Source organism: Rhinolophus sinicus, linkage group LG01, assembly GCF_036562045.2.
Source record: "Rhinolophus sinicus isolate RSC01 linkage group LG01, ASM3656204v1, whole genome shotgun sequence".
In the NCBI taxonomy this organism is placed as follows: Eukaryota; Metazoa; Chordata; class Mammalia; order Chiroptera; family Rhinolophidae; genus Rhinolophus; species Rhinolophus sinicus.
The window spans coordinates 49,045,506-49,072,010 of NC_133751.1; the positions used below are offsets into that span (position 1 = coordinate 49,045,506).

The 26,505-nt window shown below is 44.9% G+C and overlaps 2 protein-coding genes across 6 annotated transcripts in view; one reads left to right on the forward strand and one right to left on the reverse strand.

Moving 5' to 3' along the window:
- The window catches only part of MAP3K13 (mitogen-activated protein kinase kinase kinase 13), a 143,257-nt gene extending 126,187 nt beyond the window's left edge, over window positions 1-17,070 (forward strand). For all 5 annotated transcript variants that reach the window (XM_019735851.2, XM_019735855.2, XM_019735852.2 and 2 more), the window contains 4 exons: window positions 3,995-4,751; window positions 7,376-7,446; window positions 9,865-10,162; window positions 10,970-17,070. In XM_019735851.2, the coding sequence (XP_019591410.2) occupies window positions 3,995-4,751; window positions 7,376-7,446; window positions 9,865-10,162; window positions 10,970-11,071 (1,228 nt within the window). In that variant the 3' untranslated portion in view covers window positions 11,072-17,070. The remainder of the gene's footprint in view (window positions 1-3,994; window positions 4,752-7,375; window positions 7,447-9,864; window positions 10,163-10,969) is intronic.
- Window positions 17,071-17,577: 507 nt separating this feature from the next.
- On the reverse strand, window positions 17,578-25,882 carry TMEM41A (transmembrane protein 41A). The gene is made up of 5 exons (XM_019735884.2): window positions 25,589-25,882; window positions 23,835-23,988; window positions 21,593-21,754; window positions 21,079-21,217; window positions 17,578-19,371 (listed from the first exon to the last, which is right to left on the reverse strand). Exons 1-5 carry the CDS (start codon window positions 25,705-25,707, stop codon window positions 19,151-19,153), a joined length of 795 nt encoding a protein of 264 aa, XP_019591443.2. The 5' UTR covers window positions 25,708-25,882; the 3' UTR covers window positions 17,578-19,150.
- Between the last annotated feature and the right edge of the window lie 623 nt (window positions 25,883-26,505).

Genomic DNA, 26,505 nt, shown 5'->3' on the forward strand with positions numbered 1-26,505 from the left:
CACTTGCCTGTAGATAAAACGTAGGAAGGTGAGAAAAAGTGTGTCATGGACTCTAGGAATCCAGTTTCTACTATCTGAGGCATAGCTACTTCTTATGTTAGCATGGAATAGTGAAAAGAGAAATAAACTGGGGCCAGACAGACCTGGATTCAAATTCCAGCTCTGCCTATTATAAGCTGCGCGATTTAGGCCATGTCACTTGCCCTCTTTCAACCGCAGGAGTAAAATGGTTTAACTATAGCACATGAGATTTCTTTTTCTTTTTTGACCCCTAATGCACAGAATTAGGTTAATCATAATTCTTTTTTTTTTTTTTTTAAGATTTTATTGGGAAGGGAAACAGTGTGTACTTCCAGGACTTTTTTCCAAGTCAATTTGTTGTCCTGTCAATCTTAGTTGTGGAGGGCGCAGCTCAGCTCCAGGTCCAGTTGCCATTGCTGGTTGCAGGGGGCGCTGCCCACCATCCCTTGTGGGACTCGAGGAATTGAACTCACAACCCACTGGCCCATGTGGGAATCGAACCGGCAGCCTTCGGAGTTAGGAGCGCGGAGCTCTAACCGCCTGAGCCACCGTGCCGGCCTGGTTAATCATAATTCTTGATGTATACAACATTGGTCCACGCGTGACCCACTTTTATTTATTCATTTAGTTATTTTAAATAATGTAATAAGTGTCTGTAAATCCACCACCAAAAATGAAAGCAGAGACTTTGATAATTACCTATATCTAACCATATGGTTCCCCTCATTCCATTCCTGCATGGGACTTTTGTGAAGTTTAAAATGAAACAATATGTGCAATCACCAAGTAAATCACATAGGTGCTCAAATAGATGTTTAAATAGTTTTTTTTGACTGCGCTTTTTCTTAATTACAACACATTTTCCTTATAGTTGCCCCTTGAACATCATGGGGATTAAGGGCGCCGAAGACTTGCCGCAGCAGAAAATTCGTTCATAACCTAACTGTGCCCCCCACCTACCGGGTTCCTAACTGCAGATCTAAAACACTATATTAGTTTATCTTAGAAATGCTCTTCCAGCCAGTTTTTATTTGCTAGAACCTCATTCTTCCCAAATAATTGAGAGTTGACTCTGTGCTAGTTAAATTAACGTAAAGGAAAGAAATGTCCCTAAACTTGGGGTGTGGACCCAACAGTGAGACTTGAGTGGAATGCGGTAAGAATAAAGATAATGAGAAAATGCAAACCAAACATGTATTTTAAGGCTTTCAGAATGGTGGCCATTCTACCATAGCATGACTAATATAAATCTAAACTACCGATTAGTAACTCCATGGATTAATTCCAGTTTTGATTTTACTTACCACTCCTGACCATTCTCTAGTAAAGTTCTGAGAAATCGTCTTCAGATGGCACCAGGAAAACCCTTGGGGCACCCCAACACCTCTCTCTTTGAGTGTACTACGTAAGTAGGGCCAGAGTTCGCCTACTGGTTCCTCCCTGCATTCTGCCTGTAGTTAAAACTAAGAGTATCGGGAGAAAATGGTACCTTTTTTTCAAAATATGAGCTCATGTTTACTTTTATTTGTGCTGTGAGAAATATGTTGGAAAGAGTTTGACACCACCAGCAGATGCTTAGTTGACAAGCTAACTGAACTTATCCAGAACGGCAACGTGGCTGGGTAATAGAACTGGGAAGTGTTGTTCTCTCAGTCGGTTGCCCCTTTAAGGAGTTAAGTTTCAGATTATGTGGACAGTCCAATGTTTATCAAGTCAGAAGTCCAATGACCTCTGAAGAGATCAGAGAAGAGAAATCAACCACCATCCTTTAGCCTAGGTTTCAGTTTGTGTTTCGTTAATGAATAAAAAGGAAGGAGTCAGAGTTCAGTTATGGATCCACTAAGCCTGTAACAAGAGAGTATAAGCCAATAAGACAGGCTGAATACCTTCTAATAAGGAGAAGCTCGGAATGGGGAAAGAACTATTCCTTGGTGTCAAAAGACTTGGGTTCAAGTTATAAGTTCTACAAGTTACTTGCTTTGTGACCAGCATAAGCCAGCTAACCACTCTGATCCCTCAGTGTCCTTCTCTGTAAAATGGATATCGTAATAGTAGGAAACAAGTGTTTCATATACGGCAAAGTGCTTTGTAAACTGTGAACTGTTGTATTAATGTTATCCTAGGATTTTTGCACTGCCAGCTTCAATAAAAGCAGCCTTCATGGGATTTAGGACACTTCCCTCTCAGCTCTCCTTTAGATCCCACCATAGCAAGGTCTCCAGTAAGTAGACAGCCCTAACTGAGCCTTGGAGGGCTCTCTTGCCTCAACAAAAGCCCCAGGGTCTCCTCCATCGAGAAGCCTTCTGGGGCACAAGTTAGCCAGCTGACCATACAACTGTGAATCTGAGACAGGGAGTCACTGATAGCAGTACCTACCTTATTATAAACCAATAACTCCTGAAACTTCTGTGCTAAGACAAGCCTTTAACTGCACTTCTCCTGAAAGAAAAGAAAAACCCATCTCCTACTACCCGATGCCAGCTAATTTCCTATAAGCCTTAGATATTCAAAGTGTGGTCCTCAGTTCAGCATCATCTGAGAGCATGTTAGAAATGCAGACTCTTAGGCCCCATCCCAGATCTACTCAATTATTTTAACAAGATCCCAAGTGATTTATATGCACCTTCAAGCTGTACTCGGATTCTACAATAAGTAAGACTGGCAATTAGCAGAGTCTTCTGGTTTGTATTCTACCAGTAACAAGCTGTGAGACCATGAGTCGCTCTGGCTGAGCTCGGGGGTCCTCATCTCTTAGGGTGGGGGCAGGAATGGATCTGTGTTTCCAAGCAAGGTCTGGGATATCTCGGGACTGCTTCGGAGTAGGGAAGACGAGGAGGTGGAGCCCTAAGCTCTCCCACCCCTCTTCAACTGTTCCACTGTATCTGTTTTATATACTGGGCTTCTCCTAATGATTAATTTCAGAAAAGGATTCTGTTGTTTGAAAAAACAAAGTTTGGTCCCTCCAGTTCTGAAATCTCCTGCTGATTTGTGTGTGTCTGGTCCCAAAGAAGGGTGAGGCTACTCTCTGGTGGAAAGGAAGTAGCAATACTGCCTGGTATCCTAGAATCTCTGCTCTGACTCATTTCATCAGTTCAAAATCATTTATGATTTACCTGAATGCCTTGGAATCAGTGTGCACAGGGTTTACCTTCAGGCACTGGCTTCCTCCTGCACAGGACCTGTGTGATTAGCCCAGGGGCACCTTTAAACAGGACTGTGAGAGGACCTCCTGCCTTTAGGAGCACAGCACAATGCCAGGTTCACTCCTCACAAGCCCTTCTCTTGTTGGCTTTACTCAACCCCCTGGGCTCTCTACTATTCCCCTCTCCTCTACCCTAACCCCAATAAATCCCCCTTCCTTAAGCATTTATTGAGTACCTACTCTGAGAAAGACTGCCTGTTAGTATCCTTCACATACAAGGATGGATACGACATAGTTCCAGCCCTCAAGGAGACTTGTCTAGACCAAACTCCCGAACTTAGCCTCTTGTCTAATTAACCTGAGGTTTCCTTTTCTTTTCTGGTACCAGACCTCTTTCCTTTGTGATTCCTTGTAGGATCTATCCAGATCCATCAGCAGATTTCTGCAGTTGTCAGCAAGCAGAATTCCTATGCCTTGGCATATTGGCACCAAGCTGATAGCTCATATTGTGAGGAAGAGATCAAGAAACCTGTACAGTAGAATTACGGTTTAAGGGAAATGAAGTACCTTGGCCATTGAGGCACAGAATAAAATCCCGGAGGAATAAAGGGCACCCTTTATAAGTGGACATCTAGGTTGTTTCTAACGTTTTGCTGTTTTAAACAATACTGTGACATCTTTGTGAACATCATTATCTCCATTGGATAAACTCCTTCCTGTATGTGTGACTGCTGATTCAAAGGGGAAGTGTATTTTAAGGCTTGGGATGTATTTACCCAAACTTGAATGAGTTTTCATATGTCTAAAACTAAACGTGTTCTTTTCTTCCAGGCCAGATCTGTTGAGATCTGAAGGTATCCCCAGTACGGAGGTGGCTCCCGCTGCATCCCCTTTGTCCGGAAGTCCCAAAATGTCCACTTCAAGCAGCAAGAGCCGATATCGGAGCAAACCACGCCACCGCCGAGGGAATAGCAGAGGCAGCCATAGTGACTTTGCAGCAATCCTGAAAAACCAGCCAGCCCAGGAAAATTCACCCCAGTCCACTTCTCTACACCAAACACAATCCCAATACCCTTCTTTGCAGCAGCAATACCAGCATCCCCCTCCTGCTACGTCTCAGAGTCACCATCCCAGGCTCAATATGCATGGACAGGACATTGCAACATGCACCAACAACCTGAGGTATTTTGGCCCAGCAGCAGCCCTGCGGAGCCCACTCAGCAACCATGCTCAAAGACAGATGCCCGACTCTAGCCCTGACCTCATCTCCACAGCCATGGCAGCAGATTGCTGGAGAGGTTCTGAGCCTGACAAGGGCCAGGCTGGCCCCTGGGGCTGTTGTCAGGCTGACCCTTATGACCCCTGCCGCCAGTGCAGGCCAGAACAGTGTGGGTCCTTAGACGGTCCCTCTGCTGAGCCAGCGGGGAGGAGCCCCGACCTTTTCAAGTCACCAGCACACAATCTCCTCTCAGAAAATGCCCAAGCGTCTGAGAAAATGGAAGAAAATGAGTTCAACGGCTCATCTCTTGGTGTCCCTCATCACATCACCCCCCCAGTGCTACCTCGAAAAACAAGGCCCCTCCAAAAGGTAGGCGGCAATGACGATAGCAGTGTATGTCACTGCCTTCATGGAATGTCAGAGCCCATCATGTTATATGCAGTATGAAACATACATCAAAAGTGTCCATTTTATGAAAGGATGAGATAACAAAAGCATAAACAGAAGGTTCTTTTACTTTAAATGCTTTCTTTCCACACTGCTGAAGTGATGGACTAGGAAATACACTTTGGGAACTACCAAACCAGGGGACTGATTCAAATGGATATAATTTATGCAGAGACAAATAACCATATATTAGGGATATCTAATCAAAATACTTTGGAAACCTCTTCTCTAGCCTAATCCTGGGGGATGATGCAAGAGGAAGGATCCCATTATAAACAGTATTCTCTGTCCCCTCGGCGATCCCTAGGGTACATCAACAAATCCCCGGCTTTGAGAAATCAGGCAGTGCCCTTGTGTAATCCAGCATGTCCCTCACCTGTTTGACCATATTGCCCTTTCAAAATAACATCTACCGGGGGTGCCAAAGAAATGCACACACGGAACTTGTATTCATCTTTTGTTATCGGTATATATTGAGTATTACAATTTTAATAGTTTTCTCCTTTCTTAAAATGTGTATACATTTTTTTGGCGCCCTCTGTATTAGTGCCCCCGTGAAACTAGCTTTCTTCACAGTGTATTTTGGAAAACAGTGCTGTGATTAGCAACCGTCATGACCCCGCCGGGTCTCAGTCATGGCAACCTGTTATTCTCGCCCTCTGGCTGCCTGGGGTGTGTTGGCTGGGACTCAGTCTCCCATAGTGGTGAAGAGTACAAGCTTGGGAGTCAGACACACCTGAGTTCAAAGCCAGGCTCTTCCACTTAGTACCTCTGTGAACCTTGGTGTCCTAGTATATAAAACGGACCCTGCCTCATTGGTTGATGTGAGGATTAAATGAGTTAATACATGTGAGGCATTTAGAACAAGGCTTGGCACATAGTGACCTTCCATAAATGTGAGTTCGTCTTGCTAATGAGTTAGAAATAAGATTATGTATGAAAGGTATTTAGCACACAGAAGATATCCGCTCAATTTTAAATATTGTTTCATATCATCGTCATTATTCACCAGGAGTTTAGTTGAAGGAATGAAAGGGTCTAAAATGTAAATGAGTATGTTTTGGTCAGCTAGACATTTAATAGAAAATAAACTAAAGCTGAGGGCTACTGTCTCAGACCTGTATTTCTTCCTGCACATTAACAGTGTTGCTACAGACTAAGCATTCCCAGATATTAAATTTTGTTTCAGGATTTGGGCAAATCCAGCCCCTGTTCCCTCCACCCCTCTGGCCAATCACATGTATTTTTTTGGTAACAGCTTTACTGAGATGTAATTCACATACCATACAGTTCTCCCATTTAAAGTATACAACTCAGTTCTTTTTATTTAGAGTTGTACAATCATCACAACTAATTTTAGAATATTTGTATCACCCCAAAAAGAAACCCTGTGCCCTTTAGCAATCACCCCATCCCCAGTCCCCTCCCAAGTAATGTGTATCTCTGGACTATGCTGATGCCATTTTGATGCCATCTGTGGGTCTGCAGGTCACAGAACATGCACCTTATACATTTCGTCTCATTAGAACCACATTCCTACAGAGAAATTCCACTTCTCTCTACCGAGATACACTCCCATGGTTACTCCTGCTCATCTCAGCATTCAGGATAACTCCATTCCTGTCTTTCCTACTCAGAAAGCACATCAGAATGCAGATGGGTAAGAGTGACAGTGTTTTAGAACTGACTGTCAAAGTAAATTACCGTCAATCTTTGGTACAATTACTTGGACCCAATTACCCACCTCACAAGAGATTGTAGTAATCCAGTGCATCGTGACGCCGTGGTTAAGGACACTTGATCTTAGTGTGACTGTTTCTGTGCCTCTGAAAAGAGATGGAATCTTCCCTGTAAGGGAAGAGCATCTTCTCAGACAGGACACTTACCCAAAGCCCTGGTGGTCACGAGGCCTCAGATGTCCCTTCTCCTGCCAACATGCTGACTCAATAATGTACTAAGCACCTGTTTTATATGCAACATTGTATTAATGGTGGAGAGAGGAATACAATACAAGAAGATAGGGTCTGACCCTCAAACGATGTATGTCTTAGTAGTAGAGATGATACAAGCATAATAGCTGTAATATTAGTGGAAAAGTAAATGGTACACAAAAGAGAAAAAGTAATTCTTGGGCTCTGAAAGATCACTTCTTGGTGGAGTCTTTATGACAGAGCCTGGAACCACTAGTGACAATAATTACAAGAGACCGCCCCAAAATCCAAGACCTCTTCTCCAGTTTCCACTCTCTATCACTCACCTCTGGATATTTTCATGGAGGCTTCACCTCCCTGAGGGCAATTTTACTCGATTCTGTATGTCTTCCAGCATCTAGTACAGGGCCTGTCACCATGGACATCCAGGAAAAGTTGTTGAATGATTGAGTGAAGATATGTATGTTTAAAGATGACACTCAGCAGGCTACTACTCAGTGCCTTTTGATTATAATAAAATCTATACAAGGACTGTGTGTGTGTGAGCGCACGCACACAATGGGGGTGGGGGGGGGAGAGAGAGAGAGAGAGAAATAATTTCCTTGTTTTCCTCAGAGTGGAGATGACTCCTCAGAAGAGGAAGAAGGAGAAGTAGATAGTGAAGTTGAATTTCCACGAAGACCAAGGTAAACTCACCAAACACATGTGATTGCTTTCAGTGTGTAAACGGGGAAAACCCTGTTTGCCCCACTTCCTGTTCAGTTGTAGGTGACTTTCTAATAGGCACCTTGTAGGGAAATTTGAGCTCACTATGTTCATGGTTCCCCATTGACACGTTTTAGCAACTGGCTATGCACACCCCAAATCCCAGGTCATCAGAATTCATTTCATAGGAACTTCAAGATGAGGAACATAAATATAGAGTCAAGGTTACAACTGTGAATACAGTGGGCAGTTTATGAGGGATGGCCATGTATTTTATGGATAATTTTATTGGTTTCTCGTGTACCTCCCTGTATGGGTCTGCTTGGGCTGCCATAACAAAATACCACAGACTGGGTGGCGTAAACAATGGAAATTTATTTCTCACAGTTCTAGAGGCTGGGAAGTCCAAGATCAAGGTTCCTGGTGAGAACTCTTCTCCTGGCTTGCAGATTATACCCTTCTTACTGTGTCCTCACCTGGTTGGGGGGTGGCGGTTGAGGGGGCGAGAGAGAGAGAGAGAGAGAGAGAGAGAGAGAGAGAGAGAGAGAGAGAGAGAGAGAGACCTCCCTCCTCTTATTAGGCCACAGGTCCTCTCAGATTACGGCCCCACCCTTATGACCTCATTTAACCTTAGTTACCTCCTAAGGACTCTGTCTCCAGATTCAATCAGATTGGAGGTTAGGGCTTCAACATATGAATTTGGGGGAATACACAGTTCAATCCATAGTACTCTCCATGCCTGGGATTTTATGCTTCAAATTAACTATAATTAGATGAATTGAGTCCTCCTTTAACCCAGCCTTAGAAAGAGCTTCTTGCTGAGACATGGATAATAATTTTGCTTGTAGGATTAAAGAAGGACCACACCCCCCTATTTCTAAAATAAGCTGCTCCTATGTAGGAGTAGGGAATGCAGTTTTCTTCCCGGGAGACTTTTCGTTCTGCTAATAGGCATTTCGTTCTTGAAGAGTAAAGCTCTAAGAATCCCTGGAAGGTTTGTATACCTGCCCAGAAACAGGAATTCCCTGCAAACCAAGGGACTCCTACTCCTTTGATAAATTGTATTCTGGGTCCTCACTCTGTGCACAAAATTGAAATCTGTTCTCATTCCCTGAGCTATTTCTGCCATGTCACCATTGCTGTCTTACTGCCTCCTTGGACTGTTTTCTCCTATGCAGTGAGACTGAGCCTGAGCAAAATGTCTTTTCATTCTCTGAACTCATTCCGCTGGCATCACAATGATGTTACTTCCCGCTTTTGTTCCTACGACACACCATGAACTCAGCCCACCTAATGGCTTCCCAGCTTTTCTGCTATGATGCAAATTACATGTATGTTTTGACTGCATGGTTTTGCTTTTCATATTATAACATTCTTCTCCCTGTCTCCCTCCTGGATTACCAGCCTGAGAAGTTGTGAGTCTAACTTTCACTTCCCTTTCCTACATGGGCTCTTTTCATGTGTCGTTTACCCCCCACACCCCAGCCCACCCCCTGGCCTGGGCATCAGCCAGGCTGAGATCATACACCATCAAAATCACTTTGTATGACAAAATACAGAAAGATCAGACAATGACAAAGGAAAAAGCAATCTTTCTTATTATTTGTTTTGTTTTTAAACAAGTATGAGCTAACAGCATTCTTATGTATTAGGCTACTTATAAAGAGTGGGAAAGAAATGAGGAACATTTGCAAATTCTTCTCTCACCACCCCCCAAACTTTGCCTTATCGGAGCTAAACCCAGATAGTAACGGGAGTGAGCTACTGACTGGCTGGGCAGTGCCCACAGCTGCACAGAGAATGTTGCTTCCAAGCTCATTTCTGTTGGGGGTGTTGATTGACAGGGGTGGTGAAGGTGCTTTTCAGGGCTGCCATGCCCAATGGACAATGCAGCTGGGGTGGAGTGGAGGGTAGAGAAGGCCCCTGAGTGGGTAGGACTAGACCTGCCCGAGCCACTCTGCCTTTTCTGATATTGTGGCCTAACTGAACCAGTCACTTCCCTTCTGTGGGGCCAGTTTTCTGATCTAGGAAATGAATTAGACCAGAGAATCTCCGAAGTCTCTTTCACCAGTGAGGATCTAGGATTCTGCGAATAAGAAGCATAATTTCAATTTGAACATTTCCATGTCATGCGTAGGTGTACACAGTATGATGAGACTAGCTGATCTGTTTTCAAGACCAGGAGTCATCAGCTTTGGCGTTTGGTTCCATAAACATATAAATTTCTCTCTTCGTTGCTTTAAAAGGAAATAGTAATAGTTTCAACCTATCTGGATTTGAATCTCCCTGAAGGGCAGGTAAAAAACTAGACAACCTCTCACCAGGGCAGTGATTGACAGACAAGGTAAGAAAAATGGTTGTTCCTGTGACTGAGTCCCTCTGGTTCTTTGTGGTTCTAGACCCCATCGCTGCATCAGCAGCTGCCAGTCATATTCCACCTTTAGCTCCGAGAATTTCTCTGTATCTGATGGAGAGGAGGGAAATACCAGTGACCACTCAAACAGTCCTGATGAGTTAGCGGATAAACTTGAAGACCGCCTGGCAGAGAAGCTAGATGACCTGCTGTCCCAGACGCCGGAGATCCCCATTGAGATATCGTCGCATTCAGACGGGCTCTCTGACAAGGAGTGTGCTGTGCGCCGCGTGAAGACGCAGATGTCCTTGGGCAAGCTGTGTGCAGAGGAGCGTGGCTACGAGGTGGGGGCCTCTCCTGTCTCCACTCCTCAGGGTTTCCTTCTGTAACTCTTGGCTTACAAAATGGTCAGGTTCCTAGGGCCTTTATAATGATCACTTAGTATATGAGATAGAGCAACTGCCTCCATGGAGTAAGCAGAAGGACAAAAATCAACAGAGCTCCCCAAAATGAGTCTAGTTCTCCCAAATGAGGCACAAACTTGGCACTAGTCAGGAACCATTCATTCCAAGATTAACATCACCTCCTCCTGAGCCCATCTCCCAACCTGGTTAAGGGTATGAGCCTCCCTCTTCCATGTCCCCACGATCCTCTGGATGATGCTATCACAGCACATGTAACACTAGTTCAGTGCCACCTGTTGAGGCAGGATGGCATAAGGATTAAAATTGTGCGCCTTGGAATCTGACCACCTCGATGCAAAGCCCAGCTTTTCCACTTACTGTGTGATGTCGGGGAAGCCACTTAACCTCTCTGTAGATCAGTTTTCTTATCTGTAAAATGGATATGATAATAGCATCTATCTCATAGGGTCGTTGTGAGGATTAAATGGATTAATAGATGTAAAGCACTTACAGCAGTACCGGGCACATAAAAACAGTATATAAGCGGTGATACTCTTATAATTGTCATCACTATCTTTATGTCTTCTTTTTCCATAAGCCCCACAAGGACAGGACCTGGGCTTGTCTGTCTTTGTCACCCCCTTACCCACCAAGCCAGCACAGTGCCTGCATGTGGGACATGTTCATACATGTTTACTGAGTGATTGAAGAAATGAATGAAGGTTTTATTTTGTCTTGACTTTGCAGAATCCTATGCAGTTTGAAGAATCGGACTGTGACTCTTCAGACGGGGAGTGTTCTGATGCCACAGTTAGGACCAATAAACACTACAGCTCTGCTACTTGGTAATGAGACAATACCCTTCCTGAAGATCTCATGACTATCCTGGCATTTCAAACCCATCCTACTCCCAGACTCTTCCCACTCTCTCCCCGCTATTTTTGTCTGGGAAGAGAGCTGTCCCGTCTTTCTTACCCCTAGAAATGAGCTGCAATAACAGGACCACGAGACTTTGCAAATCTCTGGAAAAAATATCCAAATGAAATTAAGTCTCACTGAACATTTCAATCAAGAATGGCAGGGATCTATTTTACTGAATATTCTAGCTACTGTAACATTGATATTTATTTTTGTTTGACATTTTAACACTTTGTACTGTAAAGAGTGAACTATATGTGATATATAAAGAGACACAATAATTTCTTGAAAAAAAGAGAAAGAGAAAGTAAGAAAAAAGAAGTGGAATATAGGAGCAACATTCTTGGGAATTTGAACAGGGGACCAGTTCTTTTTTCCATAAGTGACTGAAGAAGAGCCAGAGCAAGACATGTTGAGCGTTTTATTAGAAAACAAAGAACAGAAAAAAAAAAAAAGCAATTCCAGGTAACTTGTGAACAGACTGCATTAAATTCAACCAGCTTGTCCAGATGGGTGACGGAAATGACCTAGAAACATTTGATGACAAGATACTTGCACCCAAGGTCTTTGAGGGCATGTGCTTCCTCTAGGAGGAAAAAGAAAACTGTATATGTGGGAGCTGGTTTCATTTTTTCAAATTTTAAGCAGCATTTGGTAGTGAGACTTACAGATAGAGTCAAACCTTGTCCTTGACAAATATTTCCCATTTTAATGCTGTTATTGTCATGACCTTGACAAATGTGTTACCTTGACCAATGTGCCATTTTCTTACAGCCCATTTCATTTCCACTTGTGGACCAGTTTCTTTAGGAAAAAGGGGTGGGGGGGAGCTGAGGAGGAGAGAAGAATAAGAGAATAAGGAAATTGACAGCAGTGTTAGAAAAGCAAATATGGAATTTGTAAAAATGTATTGTCAGAATAACTTAGTTCAGCTACGTGGAGAAGATGGGATCACCCCTCTCTGGAACCAGGTTGCTTGTCTACTAGAGTCATATTGATTCAAACAGGAGAACAGACTTTGAAGGCAGCTAGGATGTGTGTGAGTCTGTCCAATGTCCAATCCCAAGCCATCCTGTTTTGATTCATTAACTCATTCTATCCTGGAAGCTTTAGTATCTGGCTACCACTATCAGAAAAAAGGCAAAATAAGCAACTTGCAAAAGGCACCCCACCCCCCACTTTTGTTAACTGCTATTTGTAAAATGTATTTTACTTTGCTTTGGATCGCTGCAGTTTTGAATAATTCGATTTGGAAATTTGTGAAAAGAACAGCTGATGCTGAGCAGCAATTGGGAAGATTTTACATTGTCCAAGGCCTGAGGTCTCCTGTCTCCAGGGTCTCGGGCTCTGGTGAGCATCCCAGGGTAATTCATGGTGCCTCGGCTGTAAGGAAATTTTTATCTAGAATTTTATATAAAAACAGATGTTGGCCTAATTCCTATCTCTGTCTCCAAGATAGGTTACTGTCAAACAACCTCTCTAGGCTTAAGGCCTGAAGAAGGTAGATAATTCATTACGTTGGACGCTAGGAAAGACTTACTCAAACATGTAGTAAACCATTTCCAGTGCAGATAAAAACGTTGCCCTCCTCTGGGTTTCACTGATTGCATCAGCCAAAAAGGAAAGGCTGGAGGGAATTTAGAGCAGTTCCTTTTGCTTGTTTGATCCCTCCATTTGTTTACAATTTATGTTGAGATATTGATTTAAAATTTAGTATCTATAATTTATAGCTCTTAGGTAGGATGAAGAAAAATGTTTAACTTATACAGAGAGCAGTATTGTTTGCATTAAATTATTCCATTTTGTATAAATTCTGTAGCTGGACTACATGAAAGATCTTAAGTTATGGCATTATTATCATGTTATTTTATTTTATAATAATTATTATCATTCTCATTTTCTGTCGATCAGAAAGTGTGGTTTACGGTATAGCACAATGATTGTGTTTATTGATAACCATGAATTATTACAAATTTTTATGATTTTTGTGAAGGAATGAAAATGGCACTGCCATTTGGGAGCTCTCCAGTATTCATCTTAGGTGCAGTCCCTCATTTTCTGTGAATGACAACAGTCATCTGATGATGCCTTTTCTGCCCTGGGGCCCAACACACACATTGTGATTTTGAATTGATCGTGAAGCTCCTGGGTGGGCAGGTGACTGAGCGGATGGACAAACAGTTCAAAGCTGTAAACTTTCTCAAGTTTCTTAAGAAATAAAATCATGAGACTACATTAGAAGCAAAAAGAGAATTCTTTAATGCCCTAAGAGGAATGGACCTAGAGAGTTTCTGCATGGAATCTGTGGGTTAGATAGTTTCAAGAATTGGTAGCATAGTTTGTGAGCTCGTTCCTGCCAGATCCCACAAAAACAATCTGTTTTCTCCTAGTTGGGAGTAGCAGGTAAACTAAAAAAACAAGGGGGAAAAAAAAATATATATATATATATATAAAATCAACTCAGAAAGTTGAAAATGATCCGGTATGGCCTACTTGAAATTTAGATATTTTAGAACTTTAGTGTATAAATATATATATATATATATATAAAAGGAAGGAATATATATCATATATATATATATATATATATATATATATATATATATATATATGTCATAAAATGCCTAGCTATGAAGTCATCCTATAACAAGACTAGAGAAATTCTAGAAAGGCCTGGTCACTTACAGGATCAAAGGAAAAGTACTACCTTGAAAGGCCCTATTTTCCATCCTCTGATTGCAGACCACACTATACTATGAATCTCTCAGATTCGTTACTGCTGGGAAAAGAGAGGCTACAGCTCTGTGTCCTCTTTCTGTCCAACTTTAATAAAACACTGACACTTCAGCTTATCCAGTTTTGGTGCACCTGTCATGGCAAAAGAGAAACCTAAGGGTCAGTCTTACAGCTTTCAGTCATGATCTTCCTAGAAAATGGACCTGATACCTCATAATTTTGATAAGTTTGTTGAATGCCCATCTTGCTATGATGCATGGCGTTATCTGTCATGAAAATGCCATATACCTATCTGGATTCACTGGGATCAGTGTATTAGGGTGGTAGACAGTGTTGAATCTTTAGTCGTTGACTGTATTGTCAAGAGGTTAATAAAGTTCCACATTGAACATTTTCATTTATTTTTTAGTAGAAGCGACTAGAGGCTTCAGAGAACAGTGTCTTTAGGTTAAAAAGAGCAATGCCACCTCTATCCCAGCCTTGCCCTTCACCTGCCTGCCTTGAGAGAACCAGGGCGATGTTGAACTGGTGCGTGTTTCTTTGAGAACAGCTCCACAGTCATCTGGAGAGTGTTGCATCCAGAGCTCAGGGAATTTAAAAGCTAATTCTTCGGTCCTGACAACTGCACTAGTGCTCTAAGGAACCCCACAGGACTGTGATTTCAAGCTTCATGTTGATCAAAAGTTGAACCCCCTTGAAATGAATGTCCACATTCATTTAACATCTGTTTTTGACTGACAGCAAGATAATGAGTGTTAATTTGTGCCGCAGATGAGCATTTGGTTCTGGTTTCCATCGATTTTTTTTTTAAGAAAGAAATGGTTTTGTTTGTTTTTAATTTTATTGGGGTACAGTGTGTTTCTCCAGGGTCCATTAGCTCCAGGTCGTTGTCCTTCAATCTAGTTGTGGAGGGTGCAGCTCAGCTCCAAGTCCAGTTGCCTTTTTCAGTCTTTAGTTGCAGGGGGCGCAGCCCACCATCCTATTCAGGAATTGAACCAGCAACCTTGTTGTTAAAAGCTTGCGCTCTAACCAACTGAGCCATCCAGCCGCCCCTCTGGAAGCTCAGCAGCAGTTCTTTGTCCTCAGTCTAGTTGTGGAGGGCGCAGCTCACTGGCTCATGTGGGAATCGAACCAGCAATCCTATTGTTCAGGGCTCGCTCTCTAACCAACTGAGCCATCCAGCTGCTCCAATTTCATCTATTTCTAGATCATGTCCTCCGAATAACAATTCCTCCTAAAATTGCTTAGCAGAGAGACTGAGAAGCCTGCATCCACTTTGAAATTATAACAGACCTTAAAGTTTAGAGCTATTTGCAAGACTGTGAGGAGCGCTGACTCAGAAAGTTGAAGATAATCTGGTATGGCATACTTGAAATTTGGATATTTTAGAGTTTTAGTATCCAAAAATCCATCCTTCTAGAGTTAAGGATATTTTTAGTAGGATTTAATAAGTACAGGGCACCCATTTCAGGGCCTCATTGTGCTAAATTTCCCTCTTACCCTACTTAATAGATTTGATGGTTTTGGTTTTCCTGGTAACAACCCAGTTTTAAATGCCTCCCCCCACTAGAGGGCAGTGACATCCTTTCAGTGTAAAAACATCCTCAATGATCAAATGATTTATTCTTTTTCCCCATGCCCTTAGTCTCAATTTTTTCCCCTTAAAACGTTCCTACTTGAACTTCCTGGAACTAAATTCTCTGAAAATATAATATTTGGAAACAAAGGAATTCCCACCCTGCTCTGCAATATAGTGTGCTATATTTCGTTTTGCCACTAAGCCAGAAACCAAAATAGCACCCCATACCACCATCCACCACCTCCACCCTAAACACCCAAGACTGATGTTATTTACTGATCACCAGCTTCTTTCCTGCTGAGCCTGGACACAGCCTCGAACCTCTCAACACAGCACTAGGAGTGCCAACTACCCCTGATTAGAATTGGCGTGCAAGGGGAGACCTGTTTGCCTCCCAGCTCTAAGCTCAGAATTGATTTCCTAAAGGTGGTTTGAGATCTGGAGTTAGCCCTGATGGGAGAATGACAGGCTCACACCAGTGTTCTCCTGGATCCCACCCTACGGCTCTCAGAGGGCAGTACCATTGGCAGGAAAAACGCCACTTGCCCTTGGGCTACAATTCCAATTGAATAATCGCCAGTCACTGATGAACGGAATTCCAAAATGTCTCCTTTACATCATTTCATAGTGTTAAATGAAAGTGTTCCTCCCTCATCCTCCATAGTCAATATGTTACGTCCCAGTTACTTGCTTCTTCCTTAGACTGTAAGACTAATGTACCAAAACAATGTAACATTCTTTTTAAGATCCTGACTTGTACCATCAGTATGAATGTAGTGCCTTTCCAGGCAGCAAGCTTTTTCTTCTTTGCTGATCTCATAGAATAAAAGGCCTAGTATACTCACCACCAATGTTACCAACCTCGCAGACGGGCACATAAGAGTCACATTAGTCTGCTTGTTTGCATGTTACAGCCAATACTGCCAGCACCTAGTCAAACTGGAATGAACTAGGCTGTGAGGTAGAAGCCCCTGGTGGAACCTGGAACACTTCTCAGGGACAGGTGGCAGGATAGGGGAGCTCTGAGAAACAGGGTTACCCCAAAGGAATTGGGTTAAGGCATTTGGTAACTGTCCCCTTACCAGAGCATGGCAGGATTTCACATAGAGCCAAGCCCCCGAGCATATGGCAAGGCCACAGTAAGGAAACATCTGGCAGAATCACAAGCCTACTCTCCAGAGCCACTTCATAGCACTCAGGGGAATGCTGGCTCCCGGCCCCAGGCTGCTGCCCAGTGACCAAGCAGGCAGGGTCCTCCAGAGGTTGCAGGCCGGACGGAATCTAGCCAGACTCTGAAGCTATCAGGAAGACATCCCTTACTGACCATGTTACCAGGGTAGCTCTCCATTTCCAGAATGACCAGTTCTCAGACTCCGGAAGTGGGAAGACTCACTTCAATTCTTTATTGCAATAATTGAAGTTCCTTGTCAATTTGGAGCAAATTAACTCCTTTTTTATGGTAAAGTCTCAAAATGAACTCCCTCATCTGTCTGCCCTGTGGTCTCCTCTGCTCCCTGTGTTGGTTTCTTACACCCGCTCCAATTGTACGGCCATGGGAACAAGAGCAACTATCAAAGCAAACAAATGCATAGAATTAAACAAAAAGTGCACTTTACTGTCTTCTGATCCTGTCTTTTCCTAAAAGTAACGTGCCGTTACAAATCTCAACATCTGCCAGAACCTTAGGGAAAGGAAGACTTTACATGACTGAATTTCCAGCAGCCAAGAAAAACAGGTGATGGAGAAAGTTGGTTTCTGTGGCTCTTTCCTTAGACGCATCCACAGAAGGAAGAGAGTCATCATTTTCTTTCGTTATAGAGTCTCTTCTTGATTATTCTGTCACAGTCTGGACAGGCACTCTGCTTCTTCCCTATGGCTTTCCTGCTGCCCATCTTATAGCTACTTACGTTACAGTGGGGTTACTAGTAACCCCACTGTAAAGTGAGCATAACAAGGGAAAAGGTGGAAATGAAAATCTGGCTTCCAAAAAATAATATCGGTAAGACACCTGAGAGTGGAGAGCTAAAACACCATTTTTGGATTGTCTGAGTTTCAGCCAATCCTGATTCCCATTGGCAAGGGGAATTGAAAGTTAGAAACAAGTACAAACACATACCACACAGAACATTTATATCCATTTATTTGGGAAATGACCTTGTCTTTAAACTCACAGCTGATAAGGCACACTGTTGCAAACCATGGGGGAGGAGGGCGAGAGACAATCTAAGGAGCCTGTCAGGGCAACGGGTCCACACTTGCCAGTGTGGGCAGCTTCCTTGCCTCCCTCCTTACCCCCTACTCCAGAACACCAAGAGTCACGGATTTCAAAGTTCAGTTAGCCTCCTCCTCAGCCCCACTTTTATCATCAAGCTTCCTTTAAAGCAACACATCTTTAAAAATGAAGTCCCTGTTGTGTGTTTTGGATCATACGATGTCCAAAAACCAATGCTTTGGAATGCATTCTTCCCAAGAATGAGTATTCCCAAGAATTCATGTAGAACACATGGCCTAAATTAAAGCCTTGGCAAGACTGTTGACCAAACCAAATCAAAACCCTGCAGATCACACCCCAGGGTGATAGTTCTGGTAGGAAATGATGAGTTACTCCTGTAGCGCTGGTCAATTAAGGTTCCAAGGTCCTTCTGTCCTTGGAAGCATTAAGCCAAGTCTGCGCTAATTCAGTATTGCAGCTGTAGGAAGCAATGGCAGCTAGATAACTGAAATCCAACACAACAAAATAACCCAAGACCAAGTTTTTGGATTAAAATATAAAATACAATCATTCCTGTTATTCTCAGCAAATGACAAATTTAAAAACATTCAGAGGGGACACTGGCTCGTATCTGAGCACACTGAATCCATTCTCCTAGCAGGAGGATGGGGAAAGAATTTCACACAGAAAGGAGATTGAAAAATGTACTGATGGTCATTTGGTTCAGGTGATTCAAGAGCCCTGTCCTGTCCAGATGGATAAAAATTTCTCCATAACATACAGTTTGCTCCATTCATATTTAATAGGCTGTTTGTAGTCAGCTTGACTGTCAGGACATGCAACCAAGAGGAAATGTGACGTGATAACATCAGTGTGTCTGAACACAAAGAGCGTCACAGAAATCAGTGTGCGTTTGAGCTGTCTGTGGAAGTTCTAAGCAGTTTGTCCGTTTTTCCCTTGACTTATGGAAGAGGTAGGTCATCAGCAAAAAGGTACAGAAGAAACACTCCTCACGAGAGTAACAAGATGAAGCGTGGTGTCACTGACGTGGGTACACGTCGTCAAGTAACTAATATCATACACCACGGACTGAACAGGAGAACACCTGTCACCACAGCCCATCGCTTTGCCAGAGGCACGGTGGACAAGGACGGTCAGCATCCTCTCCAGAGGCAGCTCAGGTCTTGGCAAGAGGCAAGTATAACAGATTATCCTGAGTTCCTCATTATTCAATAAACTATAAACAGGATTTTTCCAAGAGGTCATCCATTTCACAGGTGTCCTGCTAAACCAAGGCTGATTTGAGAACCTGATATAATTCACCTTTTAGAGCGCAGTGTCCTTTATGACAAGACACTGCACACAGATGAACTGTCCAAATCACCGGTGGCGGGCAACTGAAAAACAATGAGGGGCTGTAGAGGACCACATCCATTATACAAATAAGCAGGAGTCCAGGGACACAGCAACCAAAAAATCCGCATCACGTGTGCTTTCTACTATTTAGATGATTGGCGTTGCTTGTTCCATTCAAATGCAGGTCTTTCTGACTAAATTTTTTGATGAGGGTTCCAGGAACTAAGGCCACCAGAGCTATGGCCAACAGCTTAAAGACAGTTCCCCAGGAGAAAAGAGCATCCAGAGAGGTCAGGGTTGACAGGATGGAGCCTGTCTGCACACAGATGAAGTTGTAGGGGATTAAACCTGGAAGAAGAACAGGAAGAGCCTGTTACAGGGAGGCAGGGAAAGGAAGGACAACAACTTTTCAGAAACATCACCAGGAATTCACAACCGTAACCCCAGGTCTGTTTTTTTCCCCAACTCCTAACCCCTAAACATATTACCCCTCTCCCTTCTTCTCTCCCACTTTTTCCTCTTCTTTCTTCACTTCCTACATATACGTGCCTTGTTCAACAAAAAGACTTGAGGTGGTTTACAAAAATATATACACTACGATAAGATAAAAACAAATTTTTTTAACAGGAAAAACAAAATGAGTGAAGAATAAAATCAAGGAGTACCGTTAGGACAAAAATGCATAAGGTTAACAAAATTGCATTTGCTAGAGGCGGGCCCCAAAGACCCAAGTAAAGAGAAGTACCAGTATTGTACATTTACAGTTTACTTGCAGAACATAAAAACAAACACGTTTCTTAGAAGTACTACTTCTCATGTTCTATAGTGTTTCTAAGAGGTCATCCAATTCAGTGGATCCCAGAAGCCTGAGCGGTAGCTAGACAGGCTGGTGGCTTAATACCCTGGTGCAGTTGACAAAAACACGCCTGCAGGCACCACCCTAGGGATTCTAGTTCCCTGGGTCTGGTAGAGCACCAGGAGCCTGCATTTTTAAAGGCTCTCCCCGCCCCACCCCGAGATTCTGATTGGTTTGGGACCCCCTGAGAACCCACTCCTCTTCTATAGATGATGTCTCAAGATCTTAGACCACTCAAGGTCGCGTAGCTTGTCAGAGGGAGGCCTGGAACCCTGGTCTCCAGAGTGTCCAAGCTTGGTGCCACCTAGGTTAAAACAGGCTGTTAACCGAGGCACTAAGGCACTTTGCCTGAAAGCTGATATGATCAGAATTGGCTGTGGTAGATTTTGCCTCGGTTTAAGAGCTCAATTTCTCTCAAGAACCCTGTATTAATAGCAGCTGTTCACCCACAGATTGTTATGTTTGACCCAGAAGCCCTCAGTATTCTTTCCCTCCATGCTCTAAAGAAGGTTTAAAAGAGGCAATCCTCGCCTTAGGCTTAAAGAGGATGGTTTGCTTCCAGCGTGGAGAAAATAACAGTCACTGATTTTACAGGATGTTAGTACTTTACCATTTTAGGAAAGGTCATCCAAGGCCCATACTCTGACAAACACTGCTCTAGTCGCAGCCCCCCGTCTGGCCAGGTGGCCCATTGAGGGTAAGTGACTTGCTGAAGGTCACACAATTGTCAAAAGGTAAGAAGGAACTTCACTAGTACCAGCTCTTCCTAAGGCAGGTCTTAATCAGAAAGGGGGCGAAGATATAAAGGAAGTCCTTTGCTCCGTTCCTGCCTTCCTTCTGCCCCCCACACCCTCACTCCAACCCTGCTTTTCCTGCTAGCATTTACTGAGCACCTACTGTGGGCCGAGTCACGTGCTTTATAGATTACTCGTCATCCCAGTGCCTCGCACAGGCTTGGCCCACAACAGGCACTAATCACAGCTGTAGAAGGAACAATCTTATTTTTTCTGAAAGTATTTTTACAGGGTTTCTGGTTCAAGCCTGAGTAGATTTGAAATTGGATTTTCGGTAATAAGCCTTGAAGACGCTCTTCAGGAGCCTGTGCTCTCAGAGGCAGGCACCTGCTGTGTGGCTGCTAAGCCAGGGCGGTCCCCGAGCAGGACAGCCCTGAAGACTCAATGACTCCACCAGCTTCTTACCGATAAGAACAGAGAAGAAGAACTGCGCCATGGGGATGTTCAGAATCGGGGCCGAGAGGTTCAAGAACCAGTTTGGCGTCATGGGGAAAAGTCTCAAAAACAATAAGAAAAAAAACAAGCTGTTCCTGTTCTCCTCCACCTAGAGCCAAAAAAGACAAGGTCATTAAGAAACAGTCTCCAGGTATTGAAACTCTGTTGGGGCCAGGCACTGTTCTAGAAACTGTACATGTTCTGTTTCCAAATCTTCCCACGACCCTCGAGGGTAGAGACCACTTTCCTCATTTTTAAAACAGAGGGACCTGAGGCTCAAAGAAGTAAAAAACCTGCCCAAAGTCACAGAGCCAGTAATAATGGAGCCGGGATTTGATCCCAGGTCTGTGCCTCTTAGCGACATCAAAAGAACCTCTGGGAGCACAGCAGAGGAGGCGTGTGGGAAATGCCTGCCCCTCACTCCCCTCGGGGCCACGAGGTGACTCTCTGGGGACCAGCACTCGGATGTGGCCCTTGCCCTTACCTTCCTCTGCAGCAGGGCCACTTTATCCGGAAAGTAGGACACCACCAGTTGTTTGCCAAACATACTGGAGAGCAGATAGCAGCATGTGGCACCCACAGAGGTCAACACACAGCACAGCAGAAGCCCCAGCCATGGTCCAAACAAAGCACCGGCTAAAACGTTCTGCAAAGAAAACAAATCCTCAGCCTCAGGAACATCTGGCAGCAACCAGTTACCTTGTCCTGGAGCCCAAGAGTCATAGGTTCTCACCACCCTTCCGGCCAAAACCCAACTCTCATTTTAAAGAAGTGAATGAAAAGTGATGAAAGAGCTGAGACCGACAACCCAGGCTTTGGTCTCTTCACCTTTAAAACAGGGATGAGGATTAAAACCTCAGAGGGTAGAAGAGAATTAAATGGGAAAATAGGTGTACACAGCACCCAGCCTGCCATGTAGGCTATGGAAGCTCCTGCAAACACTGGTGGTCCGAGAAGGCAGAAATGGTATTTGCAAGTTATTGTTACCATTTCAAATGAACACAAACCATGCATTTTCCCTCAGTAAGACCATACAAGTTAGATAAAACATCTTGTTTCTTTGCTTCCTGCTGGAATTTCATCTATGAGGTATGCTAATACTGGGGGTTCCATAGTGACTAGGGCTCTAGTTGACACTCAAAAAAATTCTTAGATGAACAAAAATGGAAAAGTGAACCAGTACTTCCTAAATGTAGTGTGGCTGGTAGACATCATCCTGCCAAACAGGGGATCCAACAGAGAAAGTAAAAGGGGACCCTGGAAGTGAGAAGGTGAGGATCGGCTGAACACCTACTATGTGCTAAGTGCTGACTACATGTCTTGCTCTCCTTACCCCGTTCTACGGCTGAGAGATTAAGTATCATGCCCAAGACTGCACAAGGCAGAGACGGGATTCACCCCCAGGTGACAGCTGGCTCTGCTGTGAAAAGGAATCAGCTCAAGAGGGAAGGCAGGTACAGGGCAACCACTGACTGTACAGGGAACAGTCAGCCCCTGACCTCAGGCACCATGCACTTCCCGTCTCTCCTGGCGTGGACACATATGCTTTCCTTCCAGTTCCCAACAAAGAAACTGCTTACAGATCCGGCCTGAGCCTGGAATAGGGAAAAGATGCTGGGCCAGGAGAGAGAAGCAGGACAGGAGGAAGCTTTCGGGGTTTCCTACCCCATCACTCAATCATTTAACAAGTGCTAAAGGCCACAGTCTGCCAGGCCATGATCATGCCAGCTGCTCTACACCACTGTTTCATTTAGTCCTCCCATGTGACAACCCTAGGGGGTTAATAGGAGTGCCCCCATTTTAGAGATGAGGAAACAGGGTTGGAGAAGTTAAATGACTTGCCCATGATTACACAGCTGGGATCCAAACCCACCTCATCTTAACAGATACATACATTTACATGAATCAGCTTAAGATGCCAGTGGGAGGAGAGCACAGATTATTCTGTACAACCTGAGATGGCGACTCAGGAGAAGCATCCAACAGCCAGAGCACAGGCTCAGGTCCAACACTGTGGCTCCAGAGGGGCCGCCTGGAAAATCGAAATGACTTGTCCTCTCCACACCTGGGAAACCTCTCAATACTCTAAGGCCTAACAGCACAACAAACAACTTGCATTTCTTCATCAAACACGTATGAAAGCACTTCCCGGTGCCAGGCAAAGGAATACGAAGGCTGAGAATAAGGAACAGGCCCTGCCCTCAGGGAACTCACAGGCTAATGAAGAAAGCAGATTTAAAAAAAAAACAACAAAATCAAAAACAGTACCAAAATGCAGAATATTACAGGAGCTCTGAAGAGGAAAACTTGACCTAGCCTGGGGTACGTGTGTCTCTCTCAAGGACAGTGCTCCATAGCTCTCAATGCCTTAGAAACAAAGGCGGCACACCTGAGAGGAAAGGCAGACTCTGCAGCTGGGTGCACACGGGTTCAGACTCCAGCCCTACCTACTCCTCGCCTTGTACCTTGGACAGTTACCTAACTTCTCACCACTTGTTTCTCATCTGTGAAATGTGGTTAACAATGCCCACATAAGGCTGTTGGGAAAATTAAATAAGGTCATGAAGGTAAAGCAACTAGGACAGTGCCTGCCACAGGGCAGGCTGTCAACGAATGGTAGCCAAAGTAACCTGTCCTCCGGGCTGTGTGATTTACAGCTTAAGGTCCCCTCTACAAAGACAGACGGTAGCTTCCTGACAGGCACAGAAGGAGGGCAGGGCACTGACCAGGAAGCTGGAGCCGGGGATGGCAAAGCACTGTTTGTAGAGGTAGGCGCTGCAGAAGAGCAGGATCACGTAGGCCTGCTGCTCCTTCCGGTAGTCTCGAAGGACCTCAGAGAGCTCCCGCAGCTCCGCCAGGTCGGAGGGGAACCACAGTGACCTGGGGATTGGGAAAAGTAGATGGAAACATGAGTCCAGATCAACCTAGTACCCACGAAAGTCATTTGTGGCACTGTCTTTCCAAAGTAGATTTATAAATGTGCCCATCATCTGTTCCACTGGGAACACGCCCATAATGGGAGTCCCGGATGACAGGTGACCTGATACAACACAGCAGAGCAGACAGAAGGGCCCTGGTTTGGAAGTAAGAGACCCGGGTTAGCATCTGAACTCTGCTATTATACAGCTGTGTGATGGGGGGCTAGTCCCTGGGCATCATTTATGTTATCTGAAAAATGAGGGTTGGTGTTAGAAATCACTAAGCTCCCTTTTAGCGCTCAGGTTTTCGGATCTATTCTTCAGAGGCAAATGGATTAATTTTCAGGCAAGTACTAAACATCCTAAATTGCCTGCCTTTCAAGGAACACCCCCTGCCCCACAAGCTGTAGGCCAAGGACAATTCAAACTTCACATTGTACCTGAGTTACTAGGTAAAACGACTGTTTTATCAGACACTAACAAGCCAATCAAAGATCCTCTGGTAAAGTATATCTGTCCCACACCATAAACATAGTTTTCTTGATAATGTGTCAGGCTTGAAACCAACCCTTTCAAAGAGCCTGCTTTCTTTCCGTCCTGTTCTTTATCTGGTCCTCCATGCACTCTGACTCCTGTACAAGGGTTACAGTGTAAAGGCTATTTTGCCTCTGCCATCTGAACAACCCTCGAATCCATCAATGACCCATTATGAGCAAAACCTCCTAGTTCTCATCAGAATGTTTCTCTTATCATATCTGACACCCACAGCAAAGCCTCCTCAGCTAAAGCAAAAGAATACAGCAACTGAAAACAATTGTCCTAATATTCACATACTAGTAACCTTGATAACGCAATGCTGTGCCAGGCACTCCCATGGACTCTATATATACAATATGCAGCACTCACGACAAACCAGCCTGGTAGGTATTAATTATACCGCCTCCTGCCTCACCCCGTGGGTAAGGAGAAGAGGAAAGGTAGAAAGCCAGGAAGAGGGGCGGGTCCCATAATTCATTCGTGAATAATTTAAAGTTGTTCATGCAACGTTTCTCCTGAAGACGGATTGCCTTACAGTCCCAAGGGTACACCTAAGAGAGATGGGACGGGGAGGTGGACGGAGGAAAGCCGTGAAGAAAGGGCTGCGGGTCCACACAGGGTGAGGGTCTGCTGCCAGCGTGGGTTAGGGCTGAGCCTGGGAAAGCGAAGGGAACGCGAACGGACAGGCGGAGCCACAGCGCGAGCAGAGGCGCGCGGGCAGCGTCCGCCCGGGGTAAGGCTCCGCGTTGCCCTCCGCAAACACCACCCCAAGGGCACCGACCGCGCACCCAGGCTGCACACCAGCGCAGGCGGCAGCACGCAGGTCCCCGCCAGGGCCGACCCCGGCCCCCTGCCCGAGGCTGTGTAGATGCGACCAGGATACCAGACCCCGATGTCCAGCCTAGAACTGAGTCCCAATCCCGGTCCCGACGCTCCCGATCCGGGAACCCGAGTCTCCGATTCCAGACCCCATCCTCGAACTTGGCTCCCTTCCTCTGACCCGAACCCCGGTCCCCACCACGGACCTGCCTCCCGTCTCCTCGGGGGAGCCCAGTGTCGGTCCGCGGGGCAGTCGCGTCGACAGCAAGTACAGGGCGAAAGTGCAGCCAGAGAAGACCAGGAGCAGGCCGAGCAGGGGGCGCATCTCGGCGCCCGCAGCAGGACCCGTGGGACCACGGAAGAGCCTGGAGCCAGCGCCGGGGACCACGGGGCGGGGGGACCCAGCCAGCGGAACGCGTTCGCGGACGGACCGAGGCGGGGCCTGCGCCAGGCCCCGCCCCCCGATCCAGGCCCCGCCCCCGGCCCGGACTCCGCTGGCTGTGCCCCTGGGCCGAGATGCCAGCGGAAAGCAGTCTTCCAGCCCTCTTGGCGTGTGTCCTCCTTCCATCTAGCTTTCTCTACGTTTATCTGTTTCTTTCTCCACTTATTTGCAGGCTCTCTGCCAGGCGCGGGGAGATCCAGAGGCGAATCACGAGCCCTGCCCACAACGAGCTTGCAGTCTAGTGGTCAAGACAGTCTTGTCCCCACCCCGCTGTAACACAAAGAAAATGCGGCCAGTGTAGAATCAGGGGCTCCATTCCATTACGGTGAGACAGTCACGTGACCACGGAAATGATCTTTTATTGATGCCTACTGTAATATGCCCGTTATTGCTCATCCTCACAACAATCCTGCAGGGTTAGTCTTTTTTTCTTTATTTAGCAGAGGAAAACTGAGTCTCCAAAAGATTGACATCCTCCAAAAGAGTCAGGATTAGAATCCAAGTCAACCTGGGTCCAAAACGAGTCCTACACTGCGTGGATTCATAGAGGAGGTGGGGTTTGAGTTTACCTTAAAGGATGAGCAAGATTTCTACAAGAGAAAGAAGGGAGAGGGTGAGGTGGGGGTCCAAGTAAGGCACCAGAGTCCAGCAAAGTGAGGTGTATGAAAAATGAGTGAGAAG